Source organism: Pelobates fuscus, chromosome 3 (genome assembly GCF_036172605.1).
Source record: "Pelobates fuscus isolate aPelFus1 chromosome 3, aPelFus1.pri, whole genome shotgun sequence".
NCBI lineage: Eukaryota > Metazoa > Chordata > Amphibia > Anura > Pelobatidae > Pelobates > Pelobates fuscus.
This window is the reverse complement of record NC_086319.1, coordinates 155164436-155180925: the sequence shown is the minus strand read 5'-3', so window position 1 is coordinate 155180925 and position 16490 is coordinate 155164436. Positions and strand designations below refer to the sequence as shown.

At 42.5% G+C, this 16490-nt stretch overlaps 1 protein-coding gene across 1 annotated transcript in view; it reads right to left on the bottom strand.

The window, feature by feature from the left end:
* Positions 1-1790: 1790 nt before the first annotated feature.
* The window catches only part of AGBL3 (AGBL carboxypeptidase 3), a 143510-nt gene continuing 128810 nt past the window's right edge, over positions 1791-16490 (bottom strand). The window contains exon 22 of the mRNA XM_063447552.1: positions 1791-2271. Within this exon, the coding sequence (XP_063303622.1) occupies positions 1821-2271 (451 nt within the window). The 3' untranslated portion in view covers positions 1791-1820. The remainder of the gene's footprint in view (positions 2272-16490) is intronic.

Sequence of the window (16490 nt, the reverse complement as noted above, 5' to 3'; positions counted from 1 at the left end):
TACTTTGTCTTATGTAATTTTCCTACGATTGACCAGCTTTTATCCACTTTCTGTAGGTCAAATACATTTTCCCACAATTCTCACCCCTTCCTTCAGGATCTTGCAATGCCTCCTTTCAGTATTTCCAAACGTCCTGTCATTTAGACAGGACGCCGGTGAAACTACCGAATTTTGTCCTAACAGAATGAGTATAGTTTGTTCATTTGTGTAAGGACACCATTCGGTACTTTTAGTTCAGTTCAAAATTTAATTCGAAATTATTATTATTTGAACAGGTGCCACACAATGGGACACTTTATTGAAGGGGAGTTTTTTCTTTTATTTAACAATAGTGAGCAGCCGCAGTTGTATTGACCCCTATAGAGTGAGGGAGGACAATGGGGGCTTAAGAAGTGGCGGGGAGCATTGCTCCCCGACGCTTCTATTTTTACATATTACAAGCAGGGAGCTATAATATTACAAGGAGGGAGCTGTAATATTATTTATATTATCATGAATCACTTGTATTTTATGTGAATTTTTATTACTATTACATAACTTCTCTGTTCTGATCGTACCCCTCTCCCATCTCCACCCCTTGTACTGAGCTAAATCCCATCTCCTTTCTGTACTTTTTCCATTTTGTATATTACTATGTCCCTTCCCCCCACCACTAGTTTTAAATCTCCTCCAACCATCTAGCCATGCTGTCCCCCCAGCACTGCAGACCCTCTACTGCTTACGTGCAATCCATTAAGGCTATAAAGATTGTACCCACGCGCAAAAACGTCCCAGTGCTGTAAAGTCCTCCTTCCTGCACCAAGATTTCAGCCACACATTGACCTCTATAATCTCCTGCTGCCTTTCCGCTGTAGCGCGTGGCACAGGTAATATCTCAGAAAATACTAACCTGGAGGTCCTTTTTTTAAGTTTGCTACCTAATTCCCTATAATCATTCTTTAGGACCTTCCATCTTCCTCTAACTTGGTCATTGGTACCAACATGAACCATGACCGCCGGGTCATCCCCAGCAAATCCCAATAATCCATTCACTCTGTCAGCAACATGCCGAACCTAAGAACATCCATTCACTCTCTTAATCCCCTACCATCAAAACCTGTCTAGCCTTCTTTACATTCTCATCCCCACCCACATAGCTACTCTTGAACTGATGCTCCCAACTTCGTCACTCAAATAGGCAAATTTGCTAGGTTGCACAAAGTCAGGTGTGTATTTAAATAATCTGTTGTAAGAGAATTGTGAATATTTAATGCAAAAAAAAAAATGCTGTTACTTAATCTGTATTATGTATAAATTGGTCACTATGGCAGCACTATACCTGCGAGATGCACGTCCCTTTTGTCTTTACTGTGTATGTCTTTGTGTGGCAGTATCTGTGTGTGGCAATGTGCATCTGTATATCTGAACATGCGCCTGCATCCAAACACTAAAACTAAACCCAAACATACCACAGCAAACACTGACACTACAATAAATACACCCCTGTATTCAAATATCAACATTAAAAAAACAACAAAACAAAAACAACACACCACTATGTTCAAACAACAACACTGTACACAAAAAATTGTCTTGGCTGGAAATACCAACACTACACACAAACAAATCCCTGCACTCAAATACTACCACTACAATAACACACCCCAGCATTCAAACGTCAACACTACAATAAATACTATTTTTAAAACAGGTTTTGCTCTTAAAGAAGAAAAAGTAAAAATGTATTCAGCAAGTTCAAAATAGAATGTTATTTCACAAGTTTTAATAACAGTCCACACATCATTGTTCTTGTTACCATACATATTTAATGCATTATAATTCTACATGACTTCTTTGCGATGATAACTCTGTTGAGTGATTTCCAGAGGAGCCAGGCTAAGTCTCGTATTAGATATCCTGTTGTCATTTAGGTTACCATTATATGTTTTATGTTTTAAAGTGTCTTTTTTACTTTTGGTTGCAGTATCTGTCAAGCGTTGCATTTCAGAGAGTTGAGGGATGTTGTCTGCAGGTTCCCCTTCCTTGCTGGATTCTAGTTCCATCAGGACATCTTTCCATGTACCCACCAAGGACTTTTTACATTCTGCTACTGCTCTGTTGCTCTTGATCTGCTCAGACAACAAATTGCTTAACTTCTTCTTATTCAGTATCACCTTACCATTGATGGCAGGCTTTTCTTTTAACTTATTAAAAGGTTGAATACTGGGGATGATAGAAACCTTTCCCGTGACAGTGTTGGAAGCCATTTTAGGTAAAATATTATGAGTCGATCTGTGAAGAGGTGAAAGACAAAATGTATATATTATTTATTTTTTCTTTTTTATTTCTTTTCATATTAGTTTTAAAGTAATCGACTACCTATTTTCAGCTTGTTAGTGTAAAGTGTACATACCTTCTACAAGCTGCTGTGGATAACTAGTTCTCATTTAGGTAGGTATAGACTTAGGGTTTCCTTTTTTGGAAAATAATATCTGCCATGCTAATTTGCATAATTAATTATATATGCGTGACATCACACCACACGACATACATAAACGAATGAGAACATTTGGATGGAGAGCATTTCCTAAATCACTAATAAAATACTTACAATGATTGTACTTTGTTGGACTGTGGGTATAGTATTGTGTATGTAAGGCAGTGTGTCATTGTCTAAATGAGTATATACAAACACACACACAGACTGCTAAATACACACACATATGCAGACAGCTGGATACACATACACAGACTGCTAAATATGCACTCAGTACACACACACAGACAAGGCAATAGAGATACCCCAACCACTAAAAAACAAACAAAGACAGCAAACCTACTAAAAAGTGTGCCCTCTTACAACACCAAAAAACAATAATATAACAAATGGAGAAGTAGGGATGCAAAACCAGAGATACACTTCTAAGGTGCAGATATAAAAATATATATGCATACAACCTTTCAGTAACGAAGTAGGCGATATCTATAAAAACAAATCGCACATAGTGTATTACATAATAAACATAGAGGACACGCAGGATGATAATGTGGAACTCACAAGATTGTAGTGATAATCAAGCCCATCATCCTCAGTCAGAAAGTATCTTCAGAATATATGAGATAAAATCTTCTATTTTTCCTTATAGGGTAAAAGAGACCAAATAATAGTGCAGGTGTAAATAAAATATGACAAAATTTATTATACAATGCACTTACAACAGGGTCCAAATAAAAACGCATAAAAATCCACTCCGCAAGGTGGTAATGACAGCATACAAAGTGAGTCCCCCAAACAGTGTAATCCGACGCGTTTCGTCTAGATGACTTCCTCAGGGATTCTGTTTCTCTGTTCTTAGATCGCCGTTTAAATATGCCGCCAGAATACCGGAATGTGTTTCATCTGTGTAAATTCTCCGTCGCGTGCGTTTCAGTTTGGAACGCACTACCTCCGTCCGGCGTCACTTCCGGTTCCGGTTTAGCGATGTAACACTTCCGTGCGTTCCATATTGGAACGCACAGGCGAAAAAACGGAACATAAAAGAAAAGACCTATTTACATAGTTACAATAAGAATGTCCCATCATGAAAAGATATCCGGCTGTTATTAGTATGGAAAATATCTGACTGAAAAATGGATAGCTCAAAAAATAAATGAATAAAAATGAATGAATTACATAAAATAAAATAAACTAAAATAAAATAAAAATAAAAATGTAATGTATCTAATAATCATGGGACACCTTTTGACATCCATATCAAATAACTATGTATCACAATACTGTTTTCCCAAAAAACATATGTATCTATTATAAATCCAATATGTATATATATATGGGCACTCCAATACAAATATTTATTAGTTGCTATTAATGCTCCAGTTGGGAGAATAAAAAAATATAAATATAAATATAAAATTGTTGCTCCAAAAGACATCTCTGAAACTTAAGAGACAAGAATTAGAACCAAAAACCAAAAATACATAATTATAAATAAAATAGTATCTTATATCTAAAAGGAGGAAAAGAGAAAAAGACAGAAAGAAAGTAGAAAAAAATTAAGTAGAAAAAAATTAAAAAGAAAAAAATTAAATTAATCCTGTAAGATCTATATCCATATTTAGGCCTTGCTTAAGGGTGCCCAAATTATAGATCCACTGTGCTTCCTTTTTATTTAGTAGTATCGATCTGTTACCTCCTCTCCAATTTTTTTCCGCTCTATCAATCCCAAAGGCCAAAAAATTCTCCCATGCAAAAGACGGACAAGTGTTGCAGTGTTTGGGAACACTATGTTCCGTTTTATTGGTACGGATATTATAAAAATGTTCCGCCAGTCTAGTATGTAGTTTGCGTGTTGTTCGTCCTATATATTGTGCACCACAACCGCATTGTAAAAGGTAAATGACAAACGTGGTGGAACATTGAATAAATTTTTTTATATCATACTTTTTATTAGTATACGTACCAGTAAAATCATGTGTGGATCTTTTTTGGAATTTACAAGTGGAGCATTTCCCACAACTAAAAAAACCTTTTAAATCAAATAAACGGGTGTTGACTTTTTTTGTGCGCAATAAACTAGGTGCCAAATGGTTTTTTAGATTTTCTGCCTTTTTGTATATCACCATTGGTTTTTCTGGAATCACTTTTCCTAATATGTCGTCCTTCTTTAGTATGTGCCAATGTCTTTTTAGAATTGTTTCCATTTTTTTGGCCTGAGGATTAAATCTGGTGATGAAAGCATATTCAAATCTGTTGTTAGTTTTCTTTTCTTGAAAAACATCTCGGTTTCTCAATAAAGATTGTCTTTCCAAACTTTTTATTTGTTCCTCATCCTGATTCATTTTATTTAGGTCATAACCCTTTTCATAGTATCTTTTTTTAATTATCTGATTTTGTTCCTCAAATGTTGATATATCTGTACAATTGCGTCTTAGACGCATCATTTGGCCCCTAGGGACATTAGTAAGCCACGGACCGTAATGTGAGCTGGACTTGTTAATTGCTGTATTGCAGTCTGTGCTTTTGAAGAAGGTTTTGCTCTTTAATTGTTCTTCTTCAACATAAAGGGTGACGTCCAAAAAATCAATGGAAGTAGGGTGTATGGCTGATGTAAAGTGTAAATTGTAATCGTTATTGTTGATATTATTAATGAAAGATATCAGTTCCTCTGTCTGACCTTCCCATATGATTAGAACATCATCTATGTAGCGTCGCGTCTTGTCCTATGGCGACGCTACATAGATGATGTTCTAATCATATGGGAAGGTCAGACAGAGGAACTGATATCTTTCATTAATAATATCAACAATAACGATTACAATTTACACTTTACATCAGCCATACACCCTACTTCCATTGATTTTTTGGACGTCACCCTTTATGTTGAAGAAGAACAATTAAAGAGCAAAACCTTCTTCAAAAGCACAGACTGCAATACAGCAATTAACAAGTCCAGCTCACATTACGGTCCGTGGCTTACTAATGTCCCTAGGGGCCAAATGATGCGTCTAAGACGCAATTGTACAGATATATCAACATTTGAGGAACAAAATCAGATAATTAAAAAAAGATACTATGAAAAGGGTTATGACCTAAATAAAATGAATCAGGATGAGGAACAAATAAAAAGTTTGGAAAGACAATCTTTATTGAGAAACCGAGATGTTTTTCAAGAAAAGAAAACTAACAACAGATTTGAATATGCTTTCATCACCAGATTTAATCCTCAGGCCAAAAAAATGGAAACAATTCTAAAAAGACATTGGCACATACTAAAGAAGGACGACATATTAGGAAAAGTGATTCCAGAAAAACCAATGGTGATATACAAAAAGGCAGAAAATCTAAAAAACCATTTGGCACCTAGTTTATTGCGCACAAAAAAAGTCAACACCCGTTTATTTGATTTAAAAGGTTTTTTTAGTTGTGGGAAATGCTCCACTTGTAAATTCCAAAAAAGATCCACACATGATTTTACTGGTACGTATACTAATAAAAAGTATGATATAAAAAAATTTATTCAATGTTCCACCACGTTTGTCATTTACCTTTTACAATGCGGTTGTGGTGCACAATATATAGGACGAACAACACGCAAACTACATACTAGACTGGCGGAACATTTTTATAATATCCGTACCAATAAAACGGAACATAGTGTTCCCAAACACTGCAACACTTGTCCGTCTTTTGCATGGGAGAATTTTTTGGCCTTTGGGATTGATAGAGCGGAAAAAAATTGGAGAGGAGGTAACAGATCGATACTACTAAATAAAAAGGAAGCACAGTGGATCTATAATTTGGGCACCCTTAAGCAAGGCCTAAATATGGATATAGATCTTACAGGATTAATTTAATTTTTTTCTACTTAATTTTTTTCTACTTTCTTTCTGTCTTTTTCTCTTTTCCTCCTTTTAGATATAAGATACTATTTTATTTATAATTATGTATTTTTGGTTTTTGGTTCTAATTCTTGTCTCTTAAGTTTCAGAGATGTCTTTTGGAGCAACAATTTTATATTTATATTTATATTTTTTTATTCTCCCAACTGGAGCATTAATAGCAACTAATAAATATTTGTATTGGAGTGCCCATATATATATACATATTGGATTTATAATAGATACATATGTTTTTTGGGAAAACAGTATTGTGATACATAGTTATTTGATATGGATGTCAAAAGGTGTCCCATGATTATTAGATACATTACATTTTTATTTTTATTTTATTTTAGTTTATTTTATTTTATGTAATTCATTCATTTTTATTCATTTATTTTTTGAGCTATCCATTTTTCAGTCAGATATTTTCCATACTAATAACAGCCGGATATCTTTTCATGATGGGACATTCTTATTGTAACTATGTAAATAGGTCTTTTCTTTTATGTTCCGTTTTTTCGCCTGTGCGTTCCAATATGGAACGCACGGAAGTGTTACATCGCTAAACCGGAACCGGAAGTGACGCCGGACGGAGGTAGTGCGTTCCAAACTGAAACGCACGCGACGGAGAATTTACACAGATGAAACACATTCCGGTATTCTGGCGGCATATTTAAACGGCGATCTAAGAACAGAGAAACAGAATCCCTGAGGAAGTCATCTAGACGAAACGCGTCGGATTACACTGTTTGGGGGACTCACTTTGTATGCTGTCATTACCACCTTGCGGAGTGGATTTTTATGCGTTTTTATTTGGACCCTGTTGTAAGTGCATTGTATAATAAATTTTGTCATATTTTATTTACACCTGCACTATTATTTGGTCTCTTTTACCCTATAAGGAAAAATAGAAGATTTTATCTCATATATTCTGAAGATACTTTCTGACTGAGGATGATGGGCTTGATTATCACTACAATCTTGTGAGTTCCACATTATCATCCTGCGTGTCCTCTATGTTTATTATGTAATACACTATGTGCGATTTGTTTTTATAGATATCGCCTACTTCGTTACTGAAAGGTTGTATGCATATATATTTTTATATCTGCACCTTAGAAGTGTATCTCTGGTTTTGCATCCCTACTTCTCCATTTGTTATACACACACACAGACTACTGAATATACAGAGACGGCTGAATACACAGACTTCTGAATACACATCCCATCTCAGCCCTCTCCACACAGCTCTAGCACCAACGAGTTTTCCTAGCACGGCCTTAGAGCACTGCACACACTGGTGGCCTTTGCCCATATTGCAGCACATTCGCCTCACGTCCACATATGCATTACATTACACCTCAAACATAATACGACCAAAACCAACCTTATTACACAATACCACACCACAATGAGCTTACTCTACACACACGCAATCCCACAAGCAGGCTCCAAATACATGCACAATACTCTTTCCTGGCCCTTTTGTCTCCTGGTAACCCATTTATAGAGACACCAGACACAAGTTTCAAGAGAAACACAGCGCAAGCATGTTATTACATTTGCTTGCACTGTGCAGAACAAATACAGGGCTTTTTTTCCTCATGCTAGAGCTCTTCAGCAGAGCTCTGCGCTTGGTCTGCCCTGGAAGAGCATTGAACCAACATGCTTACTTTGAGAGGGGGACGTGTTTGTCATTGGTGGTGACAAAACACACCCTCTCTGCCCCGCCCCCTTCTTAGTGGGCCGCTGTGATAAAAAAATGCCCAGGCTGAATTTTTTTCCCAGTCCGGCCCTGCACTCATCTGAAGATCTCAGATAATGTGTGAAACATTTCAGGAGTGTACTGTTAGAGTTGTGGGATGCTGCCATGTCACTCTGCCAGAGGCAGGGCGAGATTAAGAGCCCAGTGGACCTGGTGCTGACAATTATGAGGGGATCTTATCTTACAGAATCTTATCGACCAAAAACACTAAAACTGTCATACCTCTTAAGCATTATGTATCTGGTGGAGATGTTGCCGTAGGGAAACACATAGGACGCAGCTATAAGAAAACTCAGATTCTCTTAAAATATGCTAATCTCTCTCTAATTCATGCTTTCATCTTTCAAGTAAATCCATATCCCCTAACAGCAGTGTCCAGTGAAGTAGGAAGCAAATGCGCAGCATAAAAGGGTGGGCCACTGACGCGGATCATGTAACTAGAACTCCTGAAAGGGACGAACATGCCTAAAAAGGAGACGTGTCTGCCCAAAGAATTGGAATTTTATTAAAGACACGGAGGCTCATATTATGCATAACTCTTTCTTTATTTCCTCAGCAGCAAAGATAGAGGAATATAAATATATAAAAAAAATGAAAGAAAAAACTGTATAGGTACACAGGCAACCAATCACATAACAGAGGAAGTGACTAAATAAGGCCTGTATCTCCCACAATCCCCCTCTTTCTTTGCTGCTTCCTCAGACAGCTAAGTATTTTGCTCCTGTTATTGGGTTTTTTCCTGATATTATTGTTTTCTTGTTTAATGTTTATTATCTTCGCTCATTATTATTGTGTGTAGTTGCCTTATCTGTGCAGCTGTTTTTTTCTATTTCTTATGTCTGCCTTCCGCTGGTGTGCTCGGTCTAGCCCCTAATTTGTGCCCTGGTTTTTCCCCTCAACCGTTTGCTTTCCCCTGCGCTCTCCCTGCGGGTGCCGCGCGAGACCCTGTTGCTGTTTTCCTAGCCGCGGCTGTTCTACTCTGCCGCGGCTGTTTATTGCTCTCCTGCTTTTCTCCTCAATCGCGGGCTGCCCGCGCGGGTAGGGTGCACGCGCCCCTTCCCCCGCCGGGAATCAGTCCGCGATCGATCTTCTGCACGTGCGGCGGCCATTTTGGGCGGTCATTCAGGCTGATCGGTCGCTCACTCTGCTGCCATGCGGTCTGGCTCTCGGTCTCTGGGTCCCCTGAGTGCACCAGCGGGCAGGTTTTCTTTTTCCCTGTGTTTTTCTGTGGGTTAATCAACCCTTCCGTTTTTTGCTCATTTAAAGGTATATTCCCTAGTCTTTTATACTTACCTATTTAAAGGTATATTTCCCTAGTCTTTTATTCTTTACCTATTACTTTGTCAACATGCAGGAGAGGGAGGAAGGGCCTGAAGGCCCCACTGGTAATTTTAATATTGACAATCCTGAAGGGGCTATGGCCTCCCAGGAATTCCAGGCCCTGCTGGATGCCACTATGGCATCCTCCTTGCAAAAAGCTTTTGCTTCAGCTATGGGTGCTGTTTCTTCCTCCTTCTCCCAGTCCCTGCATTCCATGCTTATGCCCTCACTAGCGACCCCTGCCCTCCTGGGTGAGGGGACCCCTTCCTCTGCCCAGACTGTGCCTGGTGCCCGTAAGGTAAAGGCAAAGTCTAAACACGTTGACTCCCACTCCTCGATGCAGGTTTTACCTGCCATGACTGACACACTGGAGGTGGTCACAGACAGCGCACATCTCACACGCAAAAGAGCCCCTTGCAGGGCTAAAAAGGCTAGATCATGGAAAAGGGCTAGAGCCCTAGATAATGGGTCGGATACAGACCGGAGTGTGGAGAGTGACTCTGACCTTATGGAGTATGACTCCTATGATGAGGGCGAGTCGGGCGAGGATTTACCCATTACGGGTGTAACCCCCTCTGGATCCTCTGCCGCTACCCGAGGTCAGGTTCAGTGTCCTGCTTGGGATAGTAAGGCACTGTTTGATCCCCAGGGCAACCCCCTGTTCGACCCTGACGACCTTCGCCATCCACGGTCAGCAGAATGGGTCCCTCCGGACCATATCGCCCAATATGTGGCTAGGCGCCTGCGGACCCCCCTGTCCAAGGAGGGTCGCAACAAGTTGCACGCCGAATGCCCCAGGCCCTCCCTCCCGGGATCGGCCTGCAAGACTCCTGACATTGACCCCCAGATTGCCCAGTTCCTGAACAAATCAGGCTGGAAGCCCAAGAAGGGGCTGAATTACTCCCTCAAGGGATGCCAGGACAAAATATTGGATACCCTGGGCCCTCTGTCGAAGCTGTACGAGCTGCTGGATGCCGCTAGGGCTGTTGACTCAGTTTTGGACGTTGATGTGGCCATTGGATGGGTCCAACGGGCTATCTGCCTTTTGTGGAATGCGAATACTGCTATGTCCTCAGAGAGACGTAAGGCGATTCTCCTTAAGATCGACCCTAAATTAACTGCCATGACAGTGGCGGAACCAGGTCCATCAGACAAGGGGATGTTGTTCGGTACCTCCTTTGTAAAGGACCTGGGTTCGTATGTGAAGACCTTTACGGCCATAGACAAGGCCCAGGCGAACATGAAACGCATGTTCGCAACCAAGGTTTTCGGAGGGGCCGGGCGTAGCAGGAACCGCCCACCCGGACGTGGTTTCCGAGGCTTGTTTCGTGCCACCATAGGTTCCTTTTTTCCTTCCCGAGGATTTCATGATACAAGGACACCTCCCTTCTTCCCAGCCAGAGGGAGATCTTGGGGCTCCAGATACCCCCGTGGTGCCACTTCGGGCAGACGTCCTTCCCCTCTCGATCATGTACGGGTGGCAGGGAGGCTGGCCTTATTCTACCAGGGGTGGGCAGATATAACTTGGGTTCTGCAATGTGTAAAGGGTTATCAACTGGAGTTCGTTTCTATACCTGTCCAAGTTTCCACCCCCAGAGAGTTATCCCTCCCGTCGGATCAGGACGAAATGATTTCCGCGGAGTTAGAGGAGATGTTCGCGAAAGGTGCCATAGAGGAGTTGCCGTTTGCCACTCCGGGCTTCACGAGCAATCTTTTCCTGGTGCCAAAGAAAGGGGGCGGAGTCTGCCCCGTGATAAATCTCTGTCCTCTCAACGCGTTCCTCCGCTATCAACACTTTCAGATGGAAGGCATACATTTCCTCAGAGACCTCCTTCGGCAATCGGATTGGTTGGCCAAGTTGGATCTGAAGGACGCATATTTTACGGTCCCCATCGCGTTGAAATACAGGGATTACCTCCATTTCACCTGGCACGGGAGGCGTTGGCGCTTTACCTGCCTGCCATTCGGTCTCTCCTCGGCTCCTTGGTGCTTCACCAAGCTCATGAAGCCAGTGGTGACGTTCCTCCGTACCCGTGGGGTACGCCTGATTATTTACCTGGACGACATTTTAATCATGTCCCAATCCAGGGACTCTCTACTGTTACATTTGGATTGGACAATCAACCTACTTCAGAACTTGGGTTTCCTGATCAACTGGGACAAGTCGGTCATGATCCCTGCACAATCGATGGAATTCTTGCGTTTCCAGGTGGATTCCATCAGACAATTCCTATACTTACCGGATTCCAAGATGAAGACCATCCAAAAAGAGCTCCGGCGAGCTCTTCGAGTGTCCATCAGGCAGCTGGCAAGGATTATTGGTCTTCTGGCAGCCTCTATTCAAGCAATATTCCCAGGCCCGCTACACTTCCGTGCCCTTCAACGGCTCAAAGGTTCGCACCTCCGTTCGGGTCATTCATACGAATCCCGGATACGGCTGGATGAGGAATCCAGGGACGAACTAGTGTGGTGGTTGGCTCACATGGAGGCCTGGAACGGAAGGGCCATCTTCGGTTCGATCCCGGATAAAGTGATAGAGTCCGATGCCAGCTTACACGGCTGGGGTGCTCGTTGTGGCGCCGTTTCCACAGGAGGCAGATGGTCCGACATAGAGAGGTCCTTACACATCAATTGTCTGGAACTTCTGGCAGGGGCCTTCGCGATCCGCAGCCTTACCCCAGGTCGAGCAAACTGCTGCGTTCTCCTCAAGATGGACAACGTGTCGGCAGTCCGGTACATAAATCACCTGGGGGGAACCAATTCCAGGATGTTGGCGCTGTTGGAGAAGGACTTTTGGCAATTTTGCCTTTACAACAACGTCTCGGTGCAAGCGGAACACATTCCAGGTCTGGACAATTCGGGAGTGGATTGGAATTCCAGAAATTTAAGAGACTCGGGAGATTGGCACTTGCACGTTTCGGTATTCCAAAGTCTGTACAGACTGTGGGGACGGTTCGAGATGGATCTATTTGCTTCACGCCTGAACACTCAACTACCGGAGTTTTACAGTTGGAGGCCGGATCCGGCAGCGGTGGCGACGGACGCTTTTCTCCAGGAGTGGCCGCCGGGCCGCCTGTATGCCTTTCCCCCATTCATCATGATTGTTTGCACAATCTCAAAGTTGATCCGTCACGATTGTTGCCTGGCGCTGATCACGACTCTGTGGAGATCCTGACCATGGTTCCCACGCTTGATGGAGTTGTCGATAGACTACCCCCGGCTGATCCCGAACTTCCAGGACCTCCTTCTGGATCCGGATGGGAACTCGCACGGACTGGTGCTAATACACCAATTGACTCTGATGTAGTGGCTCCTTTCAAGGGAACCTGGGCTGTACCGAACGTTCCGCGCACAACTCTCCTGCTCCTACTTAATGCCTGGGCTCCAGGTACGAGATCAGCCTACCGTGCTTCATGGAACTCATGGTCTAGTTGGTGCATGGAACGGGCAATGGATCCCGTATCTGCCCCTCTCCATCTGATTTTGGAGTTCCTCACGCTCCTGTTTGATTCGGGCAAGGCGTACCACACTATCAACCTTTTCCGCTCAGCTATTTCAGCCGGACATAATGGTTTGGATGGTTCGCCCGTAGGCAGACACCCTTTCTTTTTATAAATCTTTTATTGTGATTTTTCTTTTTGTTTTTTTAAAAGATAGTACAAAGGAATTTAATACATACGTTTTCGTGGACGTTTAAGTCCCATTTTCGGTTAAACACAGTTTACAAATGAGTCAATTATTCTATACAATCATAATCGTGCTATGGTAGATTGCAAGATAGTTGGCGTGTACAGATGCATTCAATATTCCGTATTACAGTTAACGGGTTACAGGTGGGAGCTGTGTGTCTTCGGGTTGCAACTTATCGCTACCCTTGTAAGTGTTGGTCGTCAGGTATAGCCTCTGTTAGAGCGTTGGTTATATGTTGTATGGTTAACAGACAGTGTGTATCAATATGTCGTTACTGTTACCTGATGAGATCTCAATGTGTGTGTTATGTGTGTCTCGTCAGTTTTTGTTGGGCGCTGGCTAATGCTGTCAAAGTTTGTGTTGGCTCGTCCAGACGTGTGCCTGTCGCACATATGTGGCAAAAGTCTTTGTGTGCAGTTGTGGATAGATGGATTGTATGTCCGTCCATCTAGATATGGGCCGGAATCTTCCGGCTTGTCTTTTATGTAGGTAAAGAAAGTGAGAGGGGGAATGAGGTTTAGGAATAGGGGAGGGGGGATGGGGTGGTAGAAGAGAGAAGAAGAGAAGAGAGGGGTGGGTGGGTGGGTGGGGATTAAGGTCGGAGCCACCCATTCCCGCGTCCCCGCCACTCCGATCGGCCGGGGCCCGTGGACCAGGCCATCGCTTGAAGCCATTCCTCTCACTCTTGGTGAGCTCTGCCGTCGTCCACCTAGAGGCCCCCCAAGGTGAACACAAACCAAGGCGCCCAGGTCTCTGCGTGTTTGGTGGTTCTGCTCAGTAGAGATGCGTGTATCGCCTCTGCTCCCCGGATTTCTTCTACTTTGCGTATCCATTCTTCCCTTTGCGGTGTTTCTGTTTTTTTCCAATATATGGGTATAAGTGTTTTGGCCACGTTCAATAGGTGTCGTAAGATCGATTTTTTATATCTGGATATTGGCATCGGTGATATGTGGAGTAGGGCTAGTTCGGGTGTCCATTCAGTCACTTCTCCTAGGATCTCACGTATCTCTGCTCTAATCATTTCCCAGTACGGGATAATCATGCTGCATTCCCACCATATGTGGATCGTAGTGCCCTGTTCAGTCAGACACCTCCAGCATAGTGGTGAGGTAGCTGGGTATATTTTATGGAGGAGTGAGGGTGTTCTGTACCATGTGGCCAGCAGCTTATAGTTAGTTTCCTGGAATTGTGAACTAATGGTGCTTTTATGGTGCCAGAGCAGCGCTTTGTCCCATTGTTGTCGTGTGAGTGGTTTATCAAGGAGCTTCTCCCATTTGCCACGATACGTGTCATGTTCAGTAAGGTGTCCGATTAGGAGGTGTTGGTATAGTTTGGAGATTGTTTTGTCAAGTTCGACAGCATTCGTGCAACATTCCTCGAACCATGTGAGTTCCCTATTCAGACGTTCTTTATTGCGGAGCGAACTGTGGAAATGTTTCACTTGGAGGTATCTGAGTGTTAGTTGCAAAGTGCGCGGTCTGCCGTTTAGCAGTGAGTCCAAGGAACAAATCTGTCCATTGTGAAGTACCGTATGGATAGGAACATGTCCCTGTTCTTCCGAGAATGGTCCAGTTCGTATGGGGATTCCACCCCCTATTTTGCGATTATAGGTAATAGGCAGTAATGGGCTCGGTGTTGGTGATATGTGTTTTTGCTCCCTTAGAGGTCTCCAGCCACGTATCGTCTGTGCTACCGGTCCATCATCATCCCCGCGTGCCGGTGCGCCGAATCCCTGTGTATCCCATATGATGGAGTGTAGAGCCGCGCTGTTCCCCTCTGTATTCAGGGATACCCATTGTTTTTGTTCTGTTTGGCAGACACCCTTTCGTGTGTCGCCTTCTCAAGGGTATTCGCCTCGCTCGCCCGCCCAGGGCTCGTTTCTCTGCCTTCTGGGATGTTAACGTGATGCTACAGTTCCTGTCGTCCTGGTACCCTAACCAAGGACTGACTCTCAAGCAATTATCCTCCAAACTAGTAATGTTACTTTGTTTGGTTTCGTGTAAGAGGGTTTCTGACGTTAGGGCCCTTGATTGGGACACCATTGTTTTCTCTCCTGAAGGTGTGATTTTTAACATTTCCAGGAGGACTAAGTCAGCGTACAAATTGTTTGTGTACCCCAGCTTCCCGGGGTGTCCAGCATTCTGTCCAGTGGAGTGTCTAAAAGCTTATCTGGAAGCTACGCAGTCTTTTCGCTCGCCAGATCTACGTCCCTTGTTCATTTCTTTTAGAACGCCTCACCGGCCTGTTTCGACACCGACTCTGGCACGTTGGCTTTTATCTTCGGCTGGTATAGACACATCTATCTTTACGCCCCATTCTGTGCGAGGTGCTATGGCTTCGAAAGCATCGGCAGTCGGCTGTCGGGTAGAGGACATCATGCGAGCAGCGGATTGGTCTCGAGAGTCGACCTTCCGTAACTTCTACTTCAGACCTATTGAGCACATCACATCTCAGGTGATAGCACAGCTTTAAACTTGCATAATACGAGCCTCCGTGTCTTTAATAAAATTCCCAGATTTTACTATTAACATGACGTAAAATCATGATTTTAATAAAGAAACGGAGGCGAGTATTATTCCCTCCCATCCTCCCGGTGTGGGGTATAGGGATGAGATGCGTTTGGCATATTCAGGTATGTTGAGATTTGGTCTGCCTTCTGTGAATTACATGTACTATTTATGAAAATTTTTATTAATTATGTTTATTATATTTTTCAGATTTCGGCTTTCCTACGAATAATCAACAGTTTTTTGTTTGGTAAGTCCACAGTTTGGAGTTTGGTTATTACCATATTTCTCTCTCTTTTTTAGCTTGAAGTTATTAAATTGTTTCCGTTTCCTGTTTTGGCCAAGTGGGATATCGTTCATCTTACCTGGTCTTCGGTTTTCGCAAGAAAGAGGGGGATTGTGGGAGACACAGGCCTTATATAGTCACTTCCTCTGTTATGTGATTGGTTGCCTGTGTACCTATACAGTTTTTTCTTTCATTTTTTGATATATTTATATTCCTCTATCTTTGCTGCTGAGGAAATAAAGAGAGGTATGCATAATACTCGCCTCCGTGTCTTTAATAAATCATGACTTTACGTCATGTTAATAGTAAAATCTGGGAATTGTCTCCTTACCTTCTTACTAGCAGACAGAAGCTCATGGTATACAGTCTGAGACAGAGAAAATGTGGATGTAGTGAGTGTAGAAGAAACGGAACATGCCACAGTCACAGAGAGACCAAAGCCACAGAGAGACCAAAGTCAGCATTACCTTAACTAGGTAATTTCAGCTAGTCCACATAAGTTTTGTTTCCATATATCCGTCTTACGTTTCCATACTTAAGCAAAAGTATGTGAAGAGTATTT